At 45.2% G+C, this 25049-nt stretch overlaps 4 protein-coding genes across 7 annotated transcripts; 1 reads left to right on the top strand and 3 right to left on the bottom strand.

Annotated features, from left to right (window-relative positions):
• The first annotated feature begins 993 nt into the window (after nt 1-993).
• Nucleotides 994-3214, top strand: Spn100A (Serpin 100A). Its single transcript, XM_002054042.3, has 2 exons — nt 994-2158; nt 2225-3214. Exons 1-2 carry the CDS (start codon nt 1037-1039, stop codon nt 3074-3076), a joined length of 1974 nt encoding a protein of 657 aa, XP_002054078.1. The 5' UTR covers nt 994-1036; the 3' UTR covers nt 3077-3214.
• Nucleotides 3215-5277: 2063 nt separating this feature from the next.
• On the bottom strand, nt 5278-6822 carry LOC6629484 (cAMP-dependent protein kinase catalytic subunit 2). Its single transcript, XM_002054043.4, has 4 exons — nt 6337-6822; nt 6110-6275; nt 5765-6042; nt 5278-5711 (listed from the first exon to the last, which is right to left on the bottom strand). The coding sequence occupies exons 1-4, from the start codon at nt 6747-6749 to the stop codon at nt 5495-5497; spliced, it is 1074 nt and encodes a 357-aa protein (XP_002054079.1). The 5' UTR covers nt 6750-6822; the 3' UTR covers nt 5278-5494.
• A 750-nt stretch (nt 6823-7572) lies between these two features.
• On the bottom strand, nt 7573-9051 carry Pka-C2 (Protein kinase, cAMP-dependent, catalytic subunit 2). Of its 4 annotated transcripts, none has more exons than XM_002054044.4 (5): nt 8720-9049; nt 8416-8645; nt 8184-8349; nt 7839-8116; nt 7573-7787 (listed from the first exon to the last, which is right to left on the bottom strand). In XM_002054044.4, exons 1-5 carry the CDS (start codon nt 8894-8896, stop codon nt 7574-7576), a joined length of 1065 nt encoding a protein of 354 aa, XP_002054080.1. In that variant the 5' UTR covers nt 8897-9049; the 3' UTR covers nt 7573. The 4 variants fall into 4 exon arrangements, 3 of the variants coding, with proteins under 3 accessions (XP_002054080.1, XP_015027021.1, XP_015027020.1); XM_015171535.3 differs by having other exon boundaries at nt 7573-7782; XR_011416185.1 differs by lacking the exon at nt 7573-7787 and having other exon boundaries at nt 7976-8116; nt 8184-8369; nt 8720-9051.
• Nucleotides 9052-12134: 3083 nt separating this feature from the next.
• LOC116652104 (uncharacterized) lies at nt 12135-18505 on the bottom strand. The gene is made up of 2 exons (XM_032440002.2): nt 12989-18505; nt 12135-12928 (listed from the first exon to the last, which is right to left on the bottom strand). The coding sequence occupies exons 1-2, from the start codon at nt 17775-17777 to the stop codon at nt 12477-12479; spliced, it is 5241 nt and encodes a 1746-aa protein (XP_032295893.2). The 5' UTR covers nt 17778-18505; the 3' UTR covers nt 12135-12476.
• Between the last annotated feature and the right edge of the window lie 6544 nt (nt 18506-25049).

Here is a 25049-nt window from a genome sequence, read left to right as displayed (position 1 = left end):
AGCATTACAAGACGTGCCCCCTCCCACCGGACAACAATATCCCTCCCCACCAACAACAATTGCAATTGTGCAACTTTTGTGTGAGTCTTGTTCTAAGTGGATAAAAACTCGTTTGCAAGCCTCTAAAGCTCGTTTAAATTTAACATTTTATTAGCGACTCACACCTGGTACCAGGCTTGGAGCTGGCGCTGCTGCTGCTGCTGGAAACAGCGACGCCGACGTCGATACGTTCTGCTCGCTTTCGCCCGCTTTTCGCATTTGGTAATCAGAACCAAGTCGACGACTGCGCCGGCGCCGACGCTCGCTCTGACAACGGCCAAGTTCAGTGCCCTCGAATTGTGTTGACGGTTTTCAAGTGGAATTGGTCGGAGCGTATCTACTGATATGTTTCATTCCAGACAATTTGCATTGAAACTGGGTTAAGCGTGCCCAGGTAGAGCCATAGAACACAGTTGCGACTCGGATGTAGCACGAACCATGGACCATTGTTGATGGCTAATTTTTGAATAGATTGCTTAATCCGTGTGTGAGGCACATGACTGTACAGTGAGGCAATCAGCGACAACAACATGAAAAGCCAATTAGCCCCAAGCTAAGCTAGCAAATCAAATGCCCAACACGTAGACCAAGTGGGAAACCTGTTAACATTTCTATGACTTTGAACTTATGGAGCGCGGTTTTTCTTCTGTTTGGTGTTGACATTTACATATTGATTGTTATTTGCTTGACCCATTTGTGGGGAGCACTTGGTGCCCACGCCACTTCCACTTTCGTTCGGAGCGCGACTTTCTTTAACAATTGCCCATGGATTTGGGGCCCAAGCATAAGCGCTGACTTTGGGCCCAATGTTTGTGGGATTTGTCAGCGCTGCTGAGGCCACTTTGTAACCAGTTTTAATGACGATGGCGTCGACGTCGTCGTCGACGTCGATTCTGAACGTTGACGCCGATTCTTGGTTGGCCTTTTATAAAAAGTCTTTGGCCAACTTTCTTGAGCTTCATTCGCGTTTCAGGCGCGATCGTCAACGTCTCGTAAAATGAAAGCTGCGCTCTGCCTTTTACCGCTGTTGGCCTGTGCCAACATAGTTTGTTCACTGCCACCTCCTCCGACCAAGGAGGATGCACTGCCCAGCATGTTTGCCAGTGAGGCCTCCCAGCTGATTGCTACCCAGCTGCTGAAGCACAACAAAGATATCGATGCCAATCAGGTGCATTCGCCGCTGGGCGTGGCCTCTATACTGGCCGTGCTGGCGGAGGCTGCAGAGGGTGAGACCTATGCGGAGTTTGGTCAGGTCTTTGGCTTTCCCAAGGAGCGGCAGGATCTAAGAGCAGCCTTTCAGCGCATTCTGGGCAGCTATCAGAATCGCGATGCAGCTGTGGCCCTGCCATCGTTCCAGACATGGTTCTATGTCTATCGCAACAACAGTGTGCGCGAGGACTACAAGCAGCTGCTGCAGCGTCACTATTACGTCGAGGTGAAGGATATCAATAGGCAAGAGTATGACTGGAGTGAGCCCAACACCTCGCTGCAGCTGGAGGGCAGTGGCGCCGATGTCGACAGCACAGAGCCAAGCAACAGCAAAGATGTCATCGGTTTCGAGACACTGAAGCGCATTAACCTGGACGACGATGCTCCCCTTGTGCCAAGTGATACCTATGGCGAGGAGGTGCTAAACAAGGAGGCATCCAAGTTCGATCGTGAGGTGGATGACAAGCAGTATGTGGAAAAACCAGTTGCATTGGCCGAAGCTGCAGAACAGCTGCAGCGTGACCAGGAACGGGAGCGGGAGCAGCTGACCACCGAGCTGTCGGCAACGGAAGCAGCCAGCAGCAGCACCGATGCACCAGTGGAAAAACTAGAAAAACCAGCTGAAATTGCCCTGACCGTTGAGGAAAATGTTGCAGCCAAGCAGCAGAACAAACGCAGCGATGCCGAACAGAATCCAAACGACGAGGAGAACGAGACGGTGCAGGAGGATGAAAAGCTGCGCAAGCTGCTCAACGAGCCGAGCAACGGCGGCAACCAGGTGACCGCCGGTGAACCCGAGAAGGTGCGTCTACCCCTGCAGAAACTGGAAAATGCTGTCAAGTCAATGGTCAAGGAGGGTGCCGATGAAATTATGATTGCGCTCGAGTCGCATCTGAGCACAGTGGCTCGGGTATGTCTCAGTTGGGTAGCTTAATTGTGATTCTTTCAGCTAAATACTCTTGCCCCCTCCCCTTAGGCTTATAGCGCACGCAGTCTGTTCCGACAGGACGACATTGCCTCAGCACTGAGCGCCAACTCCATAACGGGTCGTGAACTTGGCTCCAAGTCCAAGATGCTGCTCTTCAACGGACTCTACTATCGCGGCAGCTGGGCTCAGCCTTTCTATCAGCTGCGCGATGGCAGCGATGAGTTCTTCTTTATGACAAACGAAGATGCCGTGAAGACGCCCATGATGCATGCGCGTGGCAAATACAACGTGACCGATCTGCCTCACTTGAAGGCACGTCTGCTCTCAGTGCCGTACGAGAATGCTCAGTACAGTCTCTGCATTGTGCTGCCCAATGAGCCTGAGGGCCTCAGCGAGGTTATTGCCCAGCTGCAGCCCAGCGACTACAAATATGCACGCGAGCACATGCAGCTGAAGGAGTTGCATGTGACGCTGCCTAAGTTCCAGGTGGAAGAGACCTCACGCTCCGAGGCCATGCTCCAGCAGCTGGGCCTAAAGCGTCTTTTCTCCCGCACCGAGGCTCAGCTGGGTCTCCTTACCGAGGACGAGGACGTACATGTCGATGAGATCGTGCAGTTTGTCAATGTGCGCGTGGACGAGGGCGGCAGCAGCGCCAACTCCTTGTCTGCGGCCACAATGCAGGGCCGTTCACCGATTGCCGCCGAAGCAGCTGCCACATTGCCAGTGCCCGAACCTGAGCCCGAGCCGGGCGTAGAGCTTTTCGATGTAAATCGCCCGTTCGTCTATTTCGTAATGGACTGCAAAAATCAGTTTGTCCTCGCCTCCGGTAAGGTTTACGCGCCCGAGTTTAAGGATGAGCTGCCGCCCGTCTCCATCGAGGTGGAGCTGGAGCAGTCGTAGATCGTCTCTCCCATGGATCGCTAGCTATTAAGTTTCGTAACGAATTTTCACCGATGCGCTGCATGCAATTACCATACTCCTAAGTGCCCATAAGCAATAAAAGAGATTTTTAATTTCCCAAAAAAAAAAAAAAAAAAACGGAAAAGGAAAATAAGCTCTTGGTCCCGATGAGGCCGGTTTTGATTTTCCCAGCCACTTGAGCAGAGCAGAGCAGAGGCAGTCTAGCGAACTCGGCGTCCATTTGCTGCGCAATCAAAACAACAATTAATTCGCTTACTCGCTGACTGCTAACAACAACAAAGGCCGCAGCAGAAGCAGGAAGATCAACCCTCAGGATTCAATTGTCTGTCTGTAATATGAAATGTATCTGGCGGCGGGCATCGCTAATTTCCGTGCAGCGAATTTGTCATTGCATTTGGCTTGGGTTTGGGTAAGGGTTTTTGGGCCAGGGGTTGGCTATGTTTATGCGCCGTGTGTCTGCTTTGTTGACTTAGCTCCGAGTTCCATCAATTCTCAGGCTACTCAAGCGAAAGCGCGGCGCATCCGACACGTGCCCCTGCTGGCAGCCCTGGCGAATCTGACAGCCTTCTCTTCAAGTGGTCAATGGGCTGCAATTAAAAGTCTCATTAGAATGCATGATGTCTTCTTTTGCCATTTGCCAAGGTGGCCAGTCAGGTTCCACATACTTCGAAGCACACACACAGCCAACCGAGCAGCGGAGAAGCAGAGAAGCAAACATCCAATGCTAAAAATGTGTGTTTGAGCGAAGACGTAGACGAGGACGCGGACGCGTCGTGGCCTGAGGGGGAGCTCCAGGCGCCAGGCTGGCGGGCGCCAAAAGCCAGAGGTAAAAACAGGAGTAAATGCGTGCCATGATTATAGTGATGACGACTGCCACCCCAGGGCTGTGCTTGTGCCCAGCAACGTAGACCAGCGCCTCGTCTTGCTGCTTCTGCTGCCGCCAGCCGAGTAGACGATGATGTTTCATCTTTTCCACATGAAAACTCACGTAACAAAAATTATGATAATCATAACATTTTTTTTTTTAGTTTTTCCCTTGAATACTCCGCACTGTGGGCAGGCGGGGGTCCATGTTTTGTTAGCCACTGGACAAAGGAGTCGCTGGCTGGTTTGCTAAGGTATTTTTGGGCCAGGCTGGCGTCTAGTTTTTGTCTGGCGCTCGCTATATTTTTATTAAGTCTTGCATATAAATCAATGTTGAAAGATATGCAGAAGACCACCGAAAGGTATAAAAGATTTATAAGCGCTTTTTTTGTGTTCACTTTTTTGCCGTCAACTCGTTTAAACATTGTTTAACATAATTTTCATACAAAAGTTGTCGGATGAATAAAAAGTGAGTCGTCTCTTTTGCTTGTTAGACAGTGCAGTTTTCATAAGCAAAGACACCCTCAGCTCAAGCAATCAGTTGTGATGAATAACAAGTGAAAGTGCTCTAAATGGGAGTATTCGTCTTAGAAATACCCAGCGACACGCTACCGCTGCAAACAAGGCTCCACCCTTAAATGGAAAGTGAAACAAAATTTTAATCTGTATATACAATACGAAAACAACCTAATTTCATGTACTAGCTCTAATGACAGTCGACTAAATCTTAAAATCGAAATATATCTATATAATGGAAATGGAAAAAGATATTTTAAAAAATTGATAACTTATTCCGCCTTGTGCTTGTTAAATACATGTTACCCAATCGTAATATGTAAATTTCTTTAAGATACCCTTACCTCATCCAGTACACCCACTAGCTATTGGGCCTGGCACATAAATAAACCAAATGGCCATAAATCCATCCAAATGCATCAAAGACAAACATTTAGCTTGATGATAATTTCAACAAAGCGTCACGCCACGTCTTGGAAGATTTATGGTTCTGCTTCAAGTCTAATTACAAGTTAAGTTCGCCGAATTAAAAATGTGTCTTCCCGCGGGCAACAAGTGTGGGAAATCGCTAGAATTTTCAATTGCGCCAGCTGTTTTCTAAGAAAAACTAAACCGAAACAAGTTGAATTTCAGAATACTCCCAACCACCAGCCCCTGACCGGAGGGCGACGTTGACATTTGCGGCGTGAAAATGTAATGAACACATGTGGACGCCAACTGGCAAAGGGGCTGCTCCAGTGGAGTGAATGTGTGGGGGTGTCAAAATCAAAGCCACAACAGACTGATACAAATAGCTCATGTTAGCATAACAATCTTAAACAACCCGAACTTTATTTCTGAAAAATTGATTACTCTATGCATGCACATTGATTGGAATGAAAATTCTCTCCTTTAGAAGACAACGAAAGCTTCCTCATACCGCACGTTGCATGGCCTTAGCCTTCTTTCATAATTCACAGTGGTAAAATATTTAACAGGCTTTGAATTTTGCTTTTTTTTTTTTGGTTGAACTCCCAACTAGAATTCAGCGAAAGCTTCCTCATGCCGCATGGTCTTAGCCTTCGGCTTATGTTTACCCTCAGGATGCTTGTCGAAGTTTGAAATATCCTCAGCATTCGATATAGTTGGTAAGTAGGGCGGCGCTATGGTCTGGTTGAGCAACGCTATCCATTCCACCTCCTTGAACCACTCATGATTCTTGATATCCTTGTTGCCACCAATTAAATTGCCATATCTGCAAGAAGAGTTTCTAGAGAGTACACATTAACAAAGGATCGATTGACTTGCCGTTTCGAGAGATCCACTTGTAACAAATGATCCACCAGATGACGCAACGCCCCAGTGAATGCACTGGGCATTTTGTAGTCACCCTCGCAGATCTTGTTGTACATAACCATGACGTCACGATTGTGGGATGCAAACGGAGAATGACCGGTAACAAACTCATAGATAAGAACACCGAAAGCCCACCAGTCCACGCTGGTGCCGTAAGGCTTTGATTGTATAATTTCTGGCGGCAGATACTCCGGAGTGCCGCAAAGCGTCATTGTACGCGTTTCTACTTTCTGAAATGTATATAAGGAGCTTAGTTAGTTAATTTAGTGCAATTGAAATTTCTTTTGCACCAGCGACCTTTGCAAATCCAAAGTCCGTGACCTTCAGATAGCCGTTTTTGTCTATTATAATATTCTCTGGCTTCAGATCGCGATAAAGTAGACTGCAATGATGAAGATACTCCAGAGCCAGAAACACCTGGGCCGCATAGAAGCGCGCCTGTTTTTCACTAAATTTGCGAACTCTAGGGACATAGATTAGATAATTGGCCTATAATATATCGATAATATAGCTATATCACTCACCTGCGATGGTAAGTGAACAGTTCGCCTCCAAGCAGTAGCGGCAGAATCAAGTAAAGGCTGTCATTGTCCTTGAATGAAGCTATCAGATTGACGGTGAACGGGAAATGTATCGCGTTGAGAACCCGTTTCTCGCTCATGACATGCATCACCTGTTTTGTCTTCACGATCTGATCTTTGCTTAGCTGTTTCGAAGCATAATACTCTTCAGTGTCCTTTTCCTTGACTAACTGCACCTTCCCAAATGAGCCGGCTCCAAGAGTGGCTTTGATTATGTAGTTGTCGAGACCACACGATGGTGACGGTGTATTGCGGGAAAACCTTTTGTTAAACTCATCCTTCAGTTTATCCAAGATGACACCGTAGTCAACTTTTGGACTAAAATACTGTGGCTCCAAAACTGATTGCCGCCCCATTTTGATCAACTCGATTTTTCAATAATATACAACTTTTAATTTAATCTGATACAATTTCGAATATTTTCTACAGACTTTAAACCCATAAGCTAACTAGTTATTTAAAACAAAAAACATGGGCAACTTGATTAAATTATACCCTGAGCAAATTGTGTGGGATTGTGTGCATAACTCGGCCTTGCGCGCGGCACGTATTAAAAAAAGTCTTCCCAAAAAGCTTTCAAAATGGTTTTGACACTGATCGGACGGTAAATAAACAATTGTCATACACAATTGTTTCCACCAATTTACCACTGTTGCGGTTGGAATTTGCCAAATCATTGAAACACGTCTACTTTAATTTTTTATGTAGAGCTTTGAAAATTAATTTGAAGCAAATCGGACACAACTAAAAACTTCGCGCCTAAAATCTTGGAAGCGAGTTTCTACCAAAGAAGCTTGAATTCTGCGAAAATTGTGAAACACTTCTCAAATGATTTTTCTAGATTTTTGGAAATGAGTTGGAACGCGATACATCACCCACCAAATCCCTGACCTTCATTTCCACCAAGTAGAGATGGATTTTTCAAAAACTGCGAAACACCCTTCAAATGCATTTTAATAAAAATCTATAAAAATTAGTTTAAGGCAGAAAAAGCTTCATACTTAAGATTTTGATACTTATGCTGATTGAATTCCCCCGAAACCCCTTATGGTTTCAGCTTGCTAGCTCCTATGCTTTGGGCAATGCTTTGATCAGTCAGTCAATCAGTTAGTCAGTCATGACGAATAGTTTTATATAAAGAGCTTGTTTATAAACGAATAAAATTAAGGAGGACCAACGTTTAAAAATTATTAAACAACTCGGGATGGCGATTTATTTTTGACTTAAATTTTGATTTAGCTTCAAAATTTTCAAAATTTGACAAATCTTCAATATTAGACACGGTCGGTATATAGGGCGGACTAATTTCCTGATTGAGGACTGCAAACCAATCGACGCCTTGAAACCATGGGTGAGTTTTGATATCCGCAGAACCTTCGGTTGAGTTACCTAAACTGAAGAAGCGTGCTTGAAATGCGGTCCTTAATCATATCCAGAGTGCTTACCGCTTGGAGGGATCCACCTGCAGTAGATTGTCAATCAGATTCTTTAGTTGGCCCGTAAAGAACGAGGGTGCACGATACTCAGCTAAACATATTTTCGAATACATCAATATAACGTCCCGATTGTGCATAGAAAATGGCGAATGACCAGCCACGAACTCAAAAAGTAATACACCAAATGCCCACCAATCGACGGACTTACTATACGGCTTCAATTGAATAATTTCTGGCGCCAAATACTCTGGAGTGCCACAAAGCGTCGAGGTGCGGTTGTCCACGCGCTGAATGAACGTTGTGAATGAATGCTTTGATTAAATTCTTCGAGATATCAATAAAATGTTGTCTTACCTTGGTAAAGCCGAAATCTGTCACTTTGATATAGCCACGAGCATCCATTAGAATATTCTCTGGCTTAAGGTCTCGATACATGAGACTCATATGATGCAAGTACTCGAGGGCTAGCAGCACCTGGACCCCATAGAAGCGGGACTGCTTCTCATTAAACTTCCGCACTCTTGGTGCATAGGAGAAAAACTGTGACTATAATTGCAGGACTAGACAAGTTGATGTTAGCACTCACTTGCGATGGTAGGTGAACAACTCGCCGCCATTGATAAACGGCAACACCAGATACAGATAATCAAAGTCCTTGGTGGCATCAATTAGATGGACCAGAAATGGAAATCGTACAGAGTTCAATACGGTCTTCTCATTGTGAACGTGATTGACCTGTTTTAGTCGCACCAGGTCCTCCTTATTCATCATCTTAGCTGCATAATAATTCTTGCCCTTCTTCTCCCTGACTAGCAACTGCAGGCGGGCATATGCGGGTTGAGGGTGGATATATTAAGATAGGGACAGGCTTTGGGGACAGGATAACTCACTACAGTGCCAAAGCTGCCATTGCCAAGAACGGCGCGCTGCACATAGCTCTCTAGGTTGGTGTAGGGCGACGGTTCTTGGGCTTGCCAGCGCTGCTCAAACTCCTGCTTGAGGCTGTCGAGAATGGTGGTGTAGTCCTCCTTTGAATTGAAAGTTGTCCGCAGGTGCTGGCTACTCATAATCAGCACACAGACCACTTGAGCATTTTCCACGACAAAGATGGACAACACACTGGACTGGAGTATCTGATAACTTGTACTTACAGCTCAATAAACTGTTAATTTGGACATTCATAATTATGACAGTTTTTTGTATTTATATTGCTTGACAACGAACAAAAACAGAAAAAGCAAAACATTTATATCTACATTTAAACGAGTTTCGGGCTATTTCAATTAGTTGGGCGAGCCACCCAAATTGGGGCAAAGGTATGACAAATAGCCACATACCCTAACACAGACAGACACCGCAAGACCACATGACCACATCAAATGCCAATTTCCTGTGCATTGTCGGCCCACACATGTCAAAGTCACCGCCAACCTTAACGTTCACGTCACATCGACTTCTTGATGCCGTCCTGCAAAAGTAAGAAAAATTGCAAAACGTCCACTTGATAAATGATGCCAACCAAGATTACATAAGTTGGTAATTTTCTAGTACATTTATTTCTACATGTCAGCTAGTCAGTCGGAGCTCGGACCAGCTCCAGTTGGCCAACATTTTGCACTTGGCATGCGATGATGGACATCTCTGGCGTCCAGCTCTGCAGCTGAAGTCCTCAGCGTGATGCTGATAAGAGTAAACCGGATGCTCCGGTTGTTGCATGGCTTTTAAGGTAACTGTCCACTAGCCATGTGTCCATCAGCCTGTTGTTGGACCCAAATTGACAATTAATCATTATCTTTCAGCGTTCTGAGCCTCAACTTGAACCTGACGAGTTAGTTTTTGGGTGGTGTAGGAGTGGGCGAGTGGCTGAGGCAATTACAGATTGCTTTGGGTTAGGCTCTCATTTCGGGTTGCGTGTGTGCAGAGGCATGTGCAAATGTCTTTCTAAATAGGTTTGGGATTGGCTCTAATGTGACGGCATTTATTTCGAAGAACTTCATTATTGATTGACAAAAACTGCAGCTGGAGCAGGGCAAATTGGGAGCCAAACCGAATTCAATATTAATATAGTTTACTTTGACCAGAAAATTTGTGTTTCTTTTTAAGCTAAATTCTACACTTAATACTCTATATTCACATATAAGTTTTTAATACACTTAAAATTAGAAAATTTGTCACGTACTTAACATAACGCAATTCGCTCCCTTTCCCTAAGCCAAACAGCTTTCACTTGCACTCTCTTTCTCTCTCTCTCTCTCTCTCTCTCTCTCTGTCTCTCTCCCTCTCTGGCTCACTCTCTCATCCAATCTGAGTCTGTAAATTAGAAATCGTGCAAAAACTAAACAATATCACTTAGAACGACCCAGTCCCAATCCAAGAGCTTGGCTCATTTAACTTCCAGCCACAAGATGTGCCCCTGTGCCCCACTCTCCTCCCCCTCCCCACACATACATAAGATAAACTCCAGTGAGGCTAAGATATGTTAACGACTGCAATAAATAAACGGATAATATCTAGCGAGTGCTAGGCCTTCCATAAATACACATATCCACGTCCACGAGTTGGCTTCAACGGCGTCTTGGACATGAGGAGAGATGGCGCATCTCTAAGCGGCCCTAGACCAGATTAAGTCATACGCACACGTATCACTCTCCAGACAGACCAATGCCAATTCTTTAGCTGCTCTGGTAACACTTAAAATTCATTAGCTGTATTAGAAGGCGCTTGTCTCGGCTCGGCTCGGCTCGACTTGACTGCGCTTGGCTTATGCAAAGTAATTGACGCCCCGATGAACTGTTGACACGCTCGACATTTGTCTTGGCGCTTGGCGTTACGCTTGGCTAATATTTGTTTTAGTTATCAGTGACATTTTTCCTTTATTTTTCATGCTGGGCTTAAGTAGGTGAAAGTGATGGCCAAATTCAATTATGCTGAAAGGTTTCGCTATTGTCTCGACTCACATGGAGCATCCCAAACATATACCACATTTTGCGAACAGCCCTCGCCATTAGCGTTAATCTCTGCACAAACGGGATATGAATCATGGCACATTCACAAGCACTCGATTTCCCTCTCCTTGCTGCACGCTGCAGGAACGGCAAATGCATTCACTGTGCACAGTTCAGCGGGTAGCAACAATGTAACCGTATTCCACCTCTACGCCGCCCTTCCACGTATGTGTGCAAAAGGTGTAACTAATCCGCAGGGCATGTGACTTTTGTCATGCGCCGCTGTCAGTCACTGGCCTTAAACCGCCTGCCCCTGTCCTACTCCAATACCTATGCCCGATACCGAAACCCTTTGCCAATGCCAACGGTTTCCAGTCAATTCCACCCCAAAAAGGCGGTGGACCTGCCACCGTTTCTTCCACCTTCAATCATCGATGTGGATTGCCCGCCATTGTTGTAGTTGCTCGTTGGTTCCATGTAATCCCTTGATTTGGCCAGAGACACTGGCAGAGCCAACGGCGTTTAGCGCCGCGGGTGGCAACGCTGACATTTTGCAGCTGGCTGACTTTTGTCCATGTTTGAGGTAAGTTTCGGCATAAAAAATATATATATTGTTATTATTATTATGATTATTTTAATGCGCATTTACTTAGTTCGATTGTTGGTGCACTGGACTGTGCTGACATTTGACTGTGCGCTACCTTTTGTGTTGCCAGATCGTCATAAATCAGGCACGGCCAGAACCCATTGATGATATCAGAGCAATAAATCAATTGCAAATGACATCAGGTTCTATGTGCAGACAAATATCACCACAGTTATATGATGCATACACATATCAAAATGGTTGCATACCAAAGTCATATTCAAATAACCAAAGAGTTTGTAGTTTATAAACAAATATTTTTTTTTTATTCCTGAAAATGTCCTCTTTTCTCAACAGTATTTGAATGAAAATTACCCACAGTTCTGAATCTTTTTCTCTTGCTCTTTTTATGAGCATACGAAATTTTCAGATTTCCACGGCATCTTTGCAAATTTTCTTTTCAAGTACCTCCTCATATTTTTATTCTTATTTATTCGAGATTTCATTTATCTTAGTTCATATTTCGGTTAATGAATAAGTGTACGTTGGTATGTATTCTAGGTTCGTAATTATCTTTTCTTTTTTTCAAATCTTTAAATTATTAAGAATTGTAAGCTCTTTCTTAATTTTACAACAGAACATTTCTTCAGGTGTTTTTATTTTGTTATTTTCTTTTTATTTATATGGTTTGCTTTTTACATATTTGTGTAGTTGCAAGCTTTTTTGCAACCAATTAATTCTAACTGCTTGTGCAGCGAAATTCAAACACTTAGATTAGTTTTCAAATGGATTTATTTGCCGCGCAGGGCACTTATTAGAATTTATAAGTTTTAAATTGTTGCTTGGCAGCCAACTCGAATTAGTTGTGCCTAGGTTGCGATCAAAACGAAAGACTGACTGGTTATAACAATATGTAAAGCGAATCGAAACGAAACTCCAATAAGACGCTCGCCGGTTAGAGCGAAGGGCAGCAATGCAAGCAAAGCAATTCAGAAGGAGAGTGGACAGCAGCTTACAAAGAGCGCGCAAAAAAAACTATTTGCTCTTAGGCTGTAATTATGATTGTTATTTTCTGCTGTTGGATGATGTCCGCAGCCGTCGGTGTTATCTCTGCTGTTACTTGACCAAACATTCTCCCCCCGTTGGAAGGCAAGGGCTTTCAACATCATCCTGTTTGGGCAGCAAACACAGCTTTCGTACAGCTCTACGTATGACTCCAGTCGCAGTTTGAAGCACAGCAACTCTGGATACCCCATCAGATCCAGAGATCAGCTCTTGCACTCTGGCGAGTGGCCACTTCAGCGGCGGTAGATTCTCATCCTTTACAAGGACAACATCGTTAATGGAGAGTCCAGGCTGAGGAGTGCGCCATTTGGAGCGCTGTTGAAGAAGCGTCAAATACTCTTCGCGCCAACGGGCCCAGAATACTTGTTGGAGATATGTGACGCGCTGAAAATAATTAAGCCGATTGAAGTTAAGCTGCCTTAGATCGGGCTCAATGTATGATGAAGATGGCGCTGTACCCAGGAAGTGTGCGGGTGTCAAGACGTCAAGATCACCTGGATGCTCTGAAAGTGGAAGTAATGGTCGAGAATTAATAATTGCCGTGATGTGGCAGACGAGCGTACGCAGCGAATCGAAATCCAAAATGGAAGAGCAAACAGATCGATAAAAGTGGTGCTTAGCAGTCTTCACAGCGGCTTCCCATAGTCCACCAAAGTGCGGAGAGCGAGGAGGGATGAACAACCATTCAATTGATTCGGTTAGGCAAAACTCGTTAACGGCCTTGACATGCTCGTCTCTCAGGAACAGGCGGTTCAGATCTGCTAGTTCGTTCTTGGCACCTACGAAGTTTGTCGCATTGTCAGACCAGATCCTTGAAGGTCGAGAGCGAGTCAGGATGAAACGTTTTAGGGCGTTTAGAAACGATGTTGTGGACAAGTCCTTTACAAGCTCTAAGTGCACCGCCTTTGTAGCGAAGCATATGAACAGACTGATATAGCATTTCACTGGTGGCCTGTTGCGCACTTCGTTCTTGTAGTAAAATGGTCCACAGTAATCAACGCCAGTGACCATAAAGGGATACGATGTATTAAGACGATCAGCTGGTAGGTCTGCCATTATATGCTCGGCCAATCGTGGCTTGGCACGAAAACAGATTATGCATTTGGCAACAATACTGGAGACTGTTTTTCGACCGCCAATGGGCCAGTACTGGAGCCGAATCGAAGACAATAAAGCGCGAGGTCCAGCGTGTAAGTTTCGTTTATGAAAGTAAACTATGATTGCTCGCGTCACAGGATGCTGACGGGGCAATATAATCGGATGTCGCGCTGAGAAGTCCAACGACGAGTTTTTCAGCCGTCCACCGATGCGAAGTAGGCCGAAGTCGTCAAGGAATGGTGCAAGAGAGGCCATTGAGCTAGACGGTTTGACATGCCTTCCTTCCTTCAATGCCTTGTAGTCATCGCTGAGAGTAGCCATTTGCACTGACCGCAGCAACCAATGTGTGCCATGATGCAAGTGGTCAACGGTTAGTTCAGCTCCTCGGATTCGATTTACAAATTTGTAAACATAAGCAAAGACCCGCTGCAGCTTGGAAAACGAATTGATGAACTTGCAACCAATCGAGAGATCCGGTTGCGCTGCAGTTCCGAGGAGTACCTTGTGTCGAAGTTCTGGTAAGGATTCGACAGGTACACAGGAGGCAGGCCACTCTTCCTTTCCCTTACTGAGAAAACTCGGACCATGGGCCCATAATGGAGACCGGAAGAGCTCACTAGGCAGCGCTCCTCGTGAAATTATATCCGCCGGGTTTAATTCGGTGGGAATATGATGCCATTCCATTCCAGTGGTGAGCTCTTGGATGGCTGCGACTCGGTTGGCAACGAAAACATTGAATTTCGAAGCATCATTGCGAATCCAAGCCAAAGTCACGGCAGAGTCTGACCAACAGTAATACCGACAGTCGAACACTTTCATTTGGCATATTTCGCTGAGAAGTTGAGCCAGTAATGCAGCTCCGCAGAGTTCCAGCTTTGGTACCGTGATGGTTTTCACAGGCGCGACACGCGATTTGGAGCATAAGAGACGCACGCTGGTGTTGCCATTGCACTTTGAGACTGTATAGACGCATGCTCCATAAGCGCTTAGGCTGGCATCACAAAATCCGTGAATCTCCACTGTACTGTCTGATGAGAGTGCTCGACGGGGATACTGGAATTGCTGAGTATACTCAAAATCAGCGCAGAAGTTGACCCAGGCTGTGCTTAAGTGTACGGGCAGGCTCTCATCCCAGTCCAGCCTTTCTCTCCAGAGATCCTGCATAAAAATTTTCGATTTTGTTATTACGGGACCAACAAGACCAAGGGGGTCGTAAAAGCGAGCAATTGCGGAGAGTATTGACCGTTTTGTCAGTCTGGAGGGCAACCTCAGTGGAGAGAAGGAGAAAAGGAAACAGTCTGAAGCGGGATCCCAAACGAGGCCTAACGTTTTCGTGATGTCACTGCCATCGTCAAACTTAAGCAGCGTTTCTCTATCCTCTTCCGGTATGTTTTGGAGTACAGATGTGTCGCTAGAACACCATTTGCGCAGCCTAAAGTTCCCCTTGGCGAGTAGTCCAGATGTTTGTTTCAATATCTCAATTGCTTCTTGAACACAGCTACCACCAGAAATGAGGTCATCCACGTAGAAATCTCTTTTAACAATGTCAGAGCCAATAGGGAAAGTTTTCTGCTCATCCATGGCCAGTTGGTGCATAGCTCGCACTGAGAGAAACGATGCTGGTTTTGTGCCGTAGGTGACGGTGTCTAATTTGTAAATCTGTATCTTCTGATGCTGAGACTCACGCCACAAGATACATTGAAAATAACTGTCTGCGGGTTCGACTCGTACGCATCGATACATTTTGCATATATCGCCTGTCAGGGCGACTGCAAATGTACGAAACCGCATCAGTATCGAAAACAGCTTCGGTTGGATGGTAGGACCTGCCATCAGTGCATCATTCAGCGAGTGTCCAGAGGTAGTAACTGCTGAGCCATCAAACACGACCCTTAGCTTGGTTGTAGTGCTATCCTCCTTCAGCACGCAGTGATGTGGCAGGTAGTACTTGCATTGGCCCAGTGCAGCTGAGGTAACAAGTGACATGTGACCCAAGTCAAGATACTCCTTGATAAATGCTGCATACTGGGGTTTCAATAGTGGATTACGGTCTAGTTTTCTTTCTAAGTTCAGGAATCGACGAACCGCCTGTTGATAGGAGTCACCCAGCGGATACATGCCTAGACGTAGCGGTAAACGAACTGAATAGTCGCCAGTCGACAGACGTTTAAAATTGGCCTGAAAGTGTGCCTCACAGTCGCGTTCCTCCTTGTTTGGTAAGGACTCAGGGTCGGTGCAGCATTCCAATTCCCAAAAACGACGGATTAATTCATCAATCTGTGTATTAGGCTGCAGATGCGAGTCAACCAGCAGATCTGGATTCTCCATTGATCTCATGGCCATGAATGATGATTTTCCAGCATGTGAGGCACCTCCCGTAGCCACCCAACCAAGGCGAGTCTTTTGCAATATCGGCAGTCCAGCAGCTAGTTTAATCTGGCCGACGCATAGCAGATCGAAGAACAGACTGGCTCCAATCAACATGTCGATTTGCTGAGATTTAAAGAATTCAGGATCAGCTAGTTGTATATTTGATGGAATGTTCCATGATGCAGGGTCAAGAGTGAAGCCAGGCTGATTATCGGTGATGGATGGTGCAATCAAGGCCGGGATGCATGTGGAGTACTCCGACACTCGAGATTTGACATTGATGTTGACCGAAAACCCATCGGACGCAAATGCTGCATCACCAATGCCAGAGACGATTGCTGTTGACTTGAATTTGCGCAGCTGGAGCTGATGAGCAAGACGAGAGGTGATGATGTGCAACTGCGACCCAGAGTCGAGCAACGCACGGCAAGGCACCAAGGAGCCAGCGCGATTTTTCACGTTGATGACGGCAGTGGCAAGCAGGACCACATCGTGCTTGAGATGCTGGGCGGTAGTGAGAGGCGAAGATAAAAGTGCCGCCAAGGTGTTTTGGGATGACGAATAAGTTTCGGTATCTTGAGCATTGTTTGGGCTAGAAGCAGCGATGTGACTGCTTGTGTTGCCAAGATGCAACAAGCTATGATGTTTGCTTCCACAAACTCTGCAAGCGCTGGAGCCGCAGACTCTCAGCTGATGTCCCCTTTGCAGGCAGTTTAGGCACAGCGCAAGCCGCTTGGCTTCGTGAAGGCGCAGCAAGGGCGATAAATTTGCGAATTGCAAACATTTATAAATAGAGTGGCCTGCGACTTCACAAAACACACAAGCACTCGTTCCATTCCTAGTCACTACAAACGTTCTTCTACTACTGTTGTTCTGGCCCACCTGGGAGCTAGGCGTGTACATTGCCGTAGCGTGATCCGCATTTTCCAGCCTTTGGCAACGCCTCTCTATGAAGGTTGTAAACCGCTCGCATGATGGTATGACGTCCAACGGCGCATCATCCTCCCAGCTAGCCTGCGTAACGCTATCTAGTTTTTGCAGCAACGTATGTACTATGACGCAACCGGCGATCTGTTCCACACTGCCCATCGATTTTAAAGCACGTAGATGAGAGTTGAGCTTATCTGAAAATTCGCGCAGCTGTGCAGTCGCGCCCTTGTCCACCTTTCTCAAACCCAAAATTTCAGAGATGTGTGCCTGAAAAATAAGACGCTTGTTATTAAAACGCTTATCAAGCAGTTCTAAAGCGGCAGCATAATTTGCGTTTGAAATTTCCAATGAGCGAATTGTATCCAGCGCTGTTCCTTTAAGGCATGACCGTAGATGCTGGAGTTTTTCAATGTTGGTCAAATACGGATCCTTGTCAATGACCGTGGTGAACAGGTTCGAGAAATCGGCCCATTCTGTGTAGCCTCCACTAAACTCCGGCAATTTAAGTTGAGGCAATCGAGAGTGGTTTGGAACAACAAAGGTAGAACGCGAGTCATCGGCTGCGGCTGAATTGAAGGTGGAACAATGCGGAATCTGCTGAACCTTGCTTCGATTTCCGCGCTCGCGTTGAAGGGACAGCCGTAGCTGCCTAATAGTTGACTCAAAACTTGTCTGAAGATCCTCATCAACGCTGGCATGATCCACCTCCAACAAACCATCACAGACTATCTCAAATTTCGCCTGCAAGTCAGATGCCATGCTTATGTAATCTTGCAGCTCGTAGTCATCAACATCGCGAAGTCGAGCGGGATCAAGTTCCGAGGACAATCTATTGAGTCGATCAGTTAAATTCTTGATCTTTATTTTAAAAACAGCAGCCTGGGTTCCAACCGCCACTTGACTAGCTGATGTCGCCTCATCATTTCCATTTGCACTTGCACCTTCATCAAACATTATGAATGTAGCGCACAACAAGGTTCACACAGCCGAACTACAATACAAGTCTGATCGCGCAAGTGTTCGTTCGAGCGAGATAGCGTATAGCGGGTTATAGCGCGCAACGATTAGCGGGGATTTGCTACGGCGTTTATGTATAACAACCAACTGTATGCAGATGCGCAAGCAAACGGCTCACCACACAGCTTTGCCCGAACTGATAACTGTCCGTTGACACGACAAGAACGAAGTACAAGAAAAAATAGAAAAAATGAAAGAAAGAAAAATTCACGTCGGGGTCACCAAAATGTGTAGTTGCAAGCTTTTTTGCAACCAATTAATTCTAACTGCTTGTGCAGCGAAATTCAAACACTTAGATTAGTTTTCAAATGGATTTATTTGCCGCGCAGGGCACTTATTAGAATTTATAAGTTTTAAATTGTTGCTTGGCAGCCAACTCGAATTAGTTGTGCCTAGGTTGCGATCAAAACGAAAGACTGACTGGTTATAACAATATGTAAAGCGAATCGAAACGAAACTCCAATAAGACGCTCGCCGGTTAGAGCGAAGGGCAGCAATGCAAGCAAAGCAATTCAGAAGGAGAGTGGACAGCAGCTTACAAAGAGCGCGCAAAAAAAACTATTTGCTCTTAGGCTGTAATTATGATTGTTATTTTCTGCTGTTGGATGATGTCCGCAGCCGTCGGTGTTATCTCTGCTGTTACTTGACCAAACAATATTCATAGCTTATATTTATATATAGTTCAGTAAAATATTCGTGCAACTGTGCTCGTGTTAATTTTTTCTCCGTGTACTTATTCATATTCTAAACAACAATTTTAGGGCCTTGCTGAATGAAAACAACGAATTGTATGGCATATAGAAAAGGGCGGGCAACTAGAAACTGTGGTAACCGGCCTGGTAAATGGCTTTGGCATATAATAAAACAATGCTGGGATAAAAACAATTGCTATTGCTACAATTTTAACATTTGCCATAAATAAACATGAGCCGGTGGCATTTCCCCAGTTGCATGCATTTTTCGAGGAAATGCAAAATGCTGAACATTTTATTGAAATTCAATTAAAGTCGTATTTCAATAATTGGACACGCATGGTGCGCATTTCCGTGCTGCTCGATTTCAAAACGCCGCTCAAATTTATGAGTTTTCAATTTTTGCCCAATTGAAATGTTGCCACTTGGACTATTGGCTGCCCCAATTGACGTTGTTGTTGTTGTTGTTGTTGTCTATTTGGCGTAGGAAAACGGAAATTGGTGCAAAATTGAAGCCCGCTGCCCGCTGTCGAACTCCATCATGAAAGCCACGGTGCATTAGGCTGCACGTTCTTATCAGTTGGGCTCACCCTCGGCGCCTGGCCTTGGCTACTCCACATTGGCACACACACACACACACACACACACACACACACACACGCGCACAATACCGCACCCCACCCGTCTGTCACCCTTAGCGCATCTCTCACGTTAAGTGTGCAAAATTTTTGCGTGATTTGTGCGAATTTCCTCGTATTGGAACTGAGATAAAACTTGCCATCGGAGACTGTTGGCGGAGGGTTGTTTAGTTTTGGGCGACTTCTTGTTGTCATTGTTGTTGTTTAGTGCCATAAATTTTTTTTACTTGTCATATCTGGCTCTCCATTTAGGCACAGATCATTAAGTTTCCACGGCATTTCGGCATTCATATCTGATTTAAAGATTTGACTGCTTCACTGGCAGCGATGAGAACATGTGTTTTAATAATTCTTCTTCTCTTTTTTTACATATAAATATAGTTTTTTGAGCAAGTCTACATTCGTAAATAGCTATATTTATACGTGCGTATATAGAGTCCCGTCTCTGTATTTAATAATTGTCAATTGCGGCCTGTCATGACTCCTTAGCAATATCTAGGCGAATTTTAATTAAGGAGGCGTTGATGAAATATTTCAAACATTATTAAGTCAATTTATGTCAACACTACAAATAAATTCAGAAGAAATCAGAATGCTGATGTCTCAAAAAGCAAACCGTAAACTAAGGTTAAATATATAACTTAAAGGGAATACCTTGTTTGACATTTTTATCTTTAAATATATTTTAAGCGGTTTGCCCCAACTGGCTGACTTTTTGCTGATCAAAACACAGCGCAAGCTGAAAGGTGCTTGTAAAATTTGGCCAACTCCCGTTGGTATATAAACTCTCAGACTAGAAGTCAACCCGAAAAAATAAGACTTTCCTTGCTATGAAACATTATAAGATGTCTGGATACAATAGTCAGTCATGGTGCTTCCCACCCCACCTTCTTATATTTATAATTTTTATAAAAATTGATCTTAGACTAGCTAACTATGACAAATTTCAAATACTTGATACATCAACTTTTCTACATTAAAACTTTTCTCAAATAGCACGAACTATTTGACGACTATGCGGAAATTCCTTCAGAAGGAAGGCGGATAGGAAAATCAACCTGAGACGTGTTCAAAGCAACACACAACCGCAACCGCAACGAGAATGTTGACATAAATGATGCTATCTATGGATGAGCCACATATATGTAGATATATATCTGGGACCATAGCTACATCATTTTCTGCATCTCTGTCGAGCAACGCCTTTAGATCTTGACTCCCCGAGATCTTATTTCTAGAGTGCGGCATTTAATTTTGACATGGGCGCGATTTGCACGCTTAATTGAGACAGGTGCCCGGCAATAGGCGCGGGAGCGGGAACGGAACCGGGAGCTGCTGCGGTAGCAATGTGGAGACTGAGCAACTGTGACATGTGTTCGCTGCTGTTGCACAAGCCGCAAGATTTATCATCGTGCCACGTGTGTCATTACGGGCGCTGCGTTTTTCACGGGAATAGCGAACGACGCACGCCAAATGCAAAATTAACAACCTAATTAATACCTAGGCCTGTCAAAAAGCACCTCGACATGCCCATTCGCCCCTCCGCCCCTCCGCCCCGCCGCCCCGCCGCCCAGCCGCTCAACGGCCCATTGCCGGGCAGCTGCTCCAATAGTGTTTACCCAGTGTGAGGGCGGACGAGCCGGATAGCTGGCATAGTTGGGATCTGGGATATGGGATAGTGGGAGAATTTTCGTGATTTTAATTGGTGCCCAGAACGTAACCCTGTCTAACACATGAGTTGGAAGCGAACCGCAAACTAACTAACGGCCAGCGGGCGGGCAGTCGCTGTCAAAGTCAGCTGCTGCTGCTGCTGGTGCTACTAAAATGGCTAAAACGGCTAAAAATGCAAAATTGACTGCTGCCGTTTGAGAGTTTCAACCATATTGAAGGCGTTTGCGGTTGGCTGCCAGCACTTGGCCGGACGTTTATTGAACATTTTTACTTGCGGTTCTGTTCGGTTCCCTCGGGCGCGGTGGTGCGATGGGCCAACATTTTGGCTTGGCTAACTGGCAGCTGCTTTGGCAGGCGCTTTTATTAATTTCAGCGAACGCGTCTCAATTTCACGGACAGTCATCAGTATTAAATGCAAATGGGATTTGCAAACAAAACCAGGAGCAGAGACAGCGCCAGAGAGAGAGAGAGAGGGAGGGAAGGACGCTAAGCAGAAGCCAAGGCAGAGAGTGCCATAGATTTGGTGGTTGTCCTAAACGAAGCCTGTAAGATTGGCCAAAAATGCGTTAAATGCAAATTGGATAAGAAGTCGTGTCGGGCTATATGCCACAAGTAAGCGCGACAAGCAAGACCAGGCGATGCATATGGTTGCCAAAAACAGAAGAAAAAAATTAGAAAAAACGAAAAAGAAGCAGCAGCAGCAGCAACTGTATCTGAAGCAGTTGCTGAAGGATATCCGCAAGGATATGGCACTCGCATCACATGACCGGCGAGCGCGAGGCCGCGTTTCGTGTTCATTTCACAAATGAAAGCGGCGACAAACTTTAAAGTGGATTACGTTTGCCTAGCACGGCCATCAAGACCAGGATATATCCCGCCACACGCCCTGGCGCCCCTACTATATATTCCTCTCTCGCACATTTGTGTTATGAACCGCTTTGCTATCTGCTGCCGCATGTTCTTGCAACATAAATCCGTGAGTTTTTGCGCTCAAATTTATGGCGCTGGCGACACTCGGCTCAAACTTCTGCTGCCAGCGGCATTGTTGTATTTATGACCGCGACATGACCTGATCCTGCACCAGCTCCTGGTCCAGTTCCTGTGTGCTGTGCTGTGCTATGCTCTGCGCTCTGTTGTGGGCGACTGGCGCTGAAAGTGTTGTGCGTACGTGCAACCTCAGCCTCAAGCTGCAAGCCGCAAGTCTTAAAACTGACGCTCGGAAATTGGATTTGTTCGGGAGCCAAACTGGCATCTTAAATCTGCACGCCTGTCAATTTGCGCCTTTTTAAGCGCAATTTATGTGACCTCTTTGGGCTCTGCTCCTAATGAGCAGCGGCCGCCTTTGTCCGCCTGCAAACAAGCCAAACAGCCCGCTGGCAGCATGCCCCAAAACTCAATTGAAGTTAATTACGTGGAAGAGGCACACAGTCACAGTTACAGTTACAATTACAGTCGGCCATTTACATGTGCCACTCCCCCACAAAAAAAAAAAAAACGAAAAAAACTTAACTAAGAAAAGAACGCTGACATCAAAACCAAACGACTTGGAAATACTCTGTTTTTTTCGTGAAAAATAGTGTGGACATAATCTGTTGATTGGCATTGAAGGAGATTTGAAAAATAACGGACATTAAAGAAAATCAGAATACCCTTGGTATCTTGTAAACTATTACAGCAACTTGTATGACCTAAGTCCAGTCAAAAGCCACTTTCCTTAAAAGATGTTCGCCAAAGGAAGCCTCAGGATTTGAAATGATAGAGTTTAGCTAATACCAAGTATGTTGTGCAGTTTTTTCGGCTGTATGAAGGATAATCTTTTATCTTATTGCTTATTTTGGGTCAGCTCCTTGGAAAGTCCAAGCTATTGCATTTTTGGGAATATTTTAGATTAAATTTGCAGACGAATTATGCAACTCGTTACATTGATAAGAGGAGACGTTTGTAGGTGTGACAAAAAGAATATTTTACTATTTTGACAAGCGCAGGCATGAGCCATACGCATGAGAACGGACGAACGGATATCTAAAAATATATAATATACTCTTTTTTGACATCTAAGAACAGGGTATGACAAAGCAAAAATCCCATTTCATAGCTGGAAATCAATTCAACCGGATGCATAGCGTCGATGGCGGCTGCTGACCGTTGGTCGTTGGCCGCTGCCCGCCGTCAGCCGTCCGCCGTCCGCCGCCCGCTCAGCGTCCGCTGCCCGTCGCCCTTTGCCAGGATGTCAATTGTGATTGAGCGCGTTTTGCTTATGGCTGCAGAATCCCATTTGTAGTTCTTGTTGTTTGCTCAACGTCTCAGCATTTGGGAGCAAATGGGCAGCCAAAACGTAGCCATAATTATTGTTATGTTAATAAAGAGGACTTGTCCGGCATTTGGCCAGGATGGAGCTGTTACTTATTTAGAGGGTGGCACTGAACCCTCATTCCCAACTATGTGTTTGGCCATTGATTTTTACGTTATGTATTTGCGCTGGGACTTTGCATAAAAATGGCTAAATGACACAAAGTTTGCTGTATCGATAAAGATTCTGAAATACTGTATAGCCGTAGCTATATAGAGCTAACGGGCTGTTTGAGTTTCGGCTAAACGCCTGCAAGTATGCCACAAATTTCAGTCGCACGCCATTAACAGCAGACTCTCAAGTCAAGAGGCGTGGCAGACGCACTCCTTTTGGTTTTTTAGAGATTCGCCACAGTTGTTGGTAGCTGCAACTGATACGAGCCGCTGGTTCAACGCCTACCCCGATAGGTGTGACACATCGTGTGATTGATGAAATGTGGCAGCCGAGAGGCCTCCCGGCTGCTGCAGACCACCAAACTAATTTCCACATTTTTCACATTTACGAAGACAAATTGAGGTGCGAACTTGGGTCGAGGCAATAAAATTGCCGAATATCAAAACAACAAAATCTTTTGCTACAGTCGGCCATAAAAAAAACGACGAACCAAAGGAGTCTGCTTGGCAAAATAAAAAAAGGGGTTTGAGTGCTTGGGCCTGAGCAGGGGGTTAGGGGTATTGCTACATTTGACACAGAAGCTTCAAAGTGTCGCCAGAGACGATGCTGCGAGTGTCAGGCATGCGAATGCCAATTGTTTTTCGATTTCAGCGCTTAAAAATGCGCAAATCCGTGAGCGGCACATTATGTGACGGCTGCGGGCGGGGCGGGGCCTGGCGAGGCGGGCTGGGCTGTCGGTCGGTCGGTTTGGCAGGGTTACGGCTTGGACTTGGGCCCACTACTATAAAACTCAATATCTACAACCATAAATTTCAAGCCACACACGACTTCGTTACAGTTGCACAGCTGGGGAAACGTGGCGAATCGATGTCATTGCTGATTTCTATTTCTATTTCGATTTGTGTTTGTTGTGTTTCATTTTTTTTTTTTTTTAAGTTTTCCATTTCATTTCGTTTTATGTGCGACTCGCCAAAAGTTGTCAACGACAATTCGCTAGCCATAAACGTGGAAAGCCGCCCAGCCTCTAGGCTTTTCAATAAAGCTCAACACCAGCCGCAGACAAGCCCTCACCCTCCGGACATCATTTCTATTAGCATAATGTTGCTTCGACTCATCTGATTTCAGGCCCTGGCTATCAGCTTCGATTTGCTACAATTTTATTTATTGTTTTTATTTTATTTTATTTTATTTTCTTTGGACACGACAAAGTTAAACATTGAGCTCGTAAAAAAGTCCAAATTACATTTTAAATAGTTCTTGTACGGCTACACAGTATTTTTTTATTGTTAATTTATGCGCATGGTAAAATTGAATTATCGAAGGTTGGCGGCAAGTGCGAACCATCAAAATTGACCATCAAAATTGCTGCCCAGAGATTTGGTAAGCGCATATTGCCTGATGCTGATCTCCAGCTGTATTTTTCTGAGTAACTGCAGCCATTTATTGAGCTGCCTTTCATGTCCAATGCCACATGTCAATAAATACACGATAATCCACGGCGTATACGTTATACACAGAGCTCAAGGTCATGTCAAATGACGGCCTTGAAACATGTGCGAAATGAGCTCGAGATCCATTATAATTTTGGCGCCTCGATTTGTAACATTTCCCCAATTGTGGTTCAAGTGCAAAAATGGAACAGTTCATGAAAACAGCTGAAAAGAGTCAGCGTACATGTGATTATCTAGGGTAAGAGGGAGGGCTATCACTTCAGTCGGGCAAAGTGAAAAGTGGAAACTCTGCA

The sequence above is a fragment of the Drosophila virilis genome, chromosome 2 (genome assembly GCF_030788295.1).
Source record: "Drosophila virilis strain 15010-1051.87 chromosome 2, Dvir_AGI_RSII-ME, whole genome shotgun sequence".
NCBI classification, from domain to species: domain Eukaryota; kingdom Metazoa; phylum Arthropoda; class Insecta; order Diptera; family Drosophilidae; genus Drosophila; species Drosophila virilis.
Note: the sequence above shows the minus strand (reverse complement) of the source record. Positions and strands in the feature narration are given on the sequence as shown.

What these genes read in the sequence shown, in the direction of transcription:
- Spn100A (XM_002054042.3), top strand. Translation starts at nt 1,037, where the DNA reads ATGAAAGCTGCGCTCTGCCTTTTACCGCTGTTGGCCTGTGCCAACATA. An exon ending in ATCTGAGCACAGTGGCTCGG is followed by an intron (nt 2,159 to 2,224) that starts GTATGTCTCAGT and finishes CCCTCCCCTTAG; the next exon opens with GCTTATAGCGCACGCAGTCT.
- LOC6629484 (XM_002054043.4), bottom strand. Translation starts at nt 6,749, where the DNA reads ATGGGGCGGCAATCAGTTTTGGAGCCACAGTATTTTAGTCCAAAAGTT. An exon ending in CTGTTCACTTACCATCGCAG is followed by an intron (nt 6,276 to 6,336) that starts GTGAGTGATATA and finishes CTATGTCCCTAG; the next exon opens with AGTTCGCAAATTTAGTGAAA. An exon ending in CGGACTTTGGATTTGCAAAG is followed by an intron (nt 6,043 to 6,109) that starts GTCGCTGGTGCA and finishes TATACATTTCAG; the next exon opens with AAAGTAGAAACGCGTACAAT.
- Pka-C2 (XM_002054044.4), bottom strand. Translation starts at nt 8,896, where the DNA reads ATGAGTAGCCAGCACCTGCGGACAACTTTCAATTCAAAGGAGGACTAC. An exon ending in ATGGCAGCTTTGGCACTGTA is followed by an intron (nt 8,646 to 8,719) that starts GTGAGTTATCCT and finishes GCCCGCCTGCAG; the next exon opens with TTGCTAGTCAGGGAGAAGAA. An exon ending in CAGATTTCGGCTTTACCAAG is followed by an intron (nt 8,117 to 8,183) that starts GTAAGACAACAT and finishes ACGTTCATTCAG; the next exon opens with CGCGTGGACAACCGCACCTC.
- LOC116652104 (XM_032440002.2), bottom strand. Translation starts at nt 17,777, where the DNA reads ATGTTTGATGAAGGTGCAAGTGCAAATGGAAATGATGAGGCGACATCA. An exon ending in TTTGGATTTCGATTCGCTGC is followed by an intron (nt 12,929 to 12,988) that starts GTACGCTCGTCT and finishes TTCCACTTTCAG; the next exon opens with AGCATCCAGGTGATCTTGAC.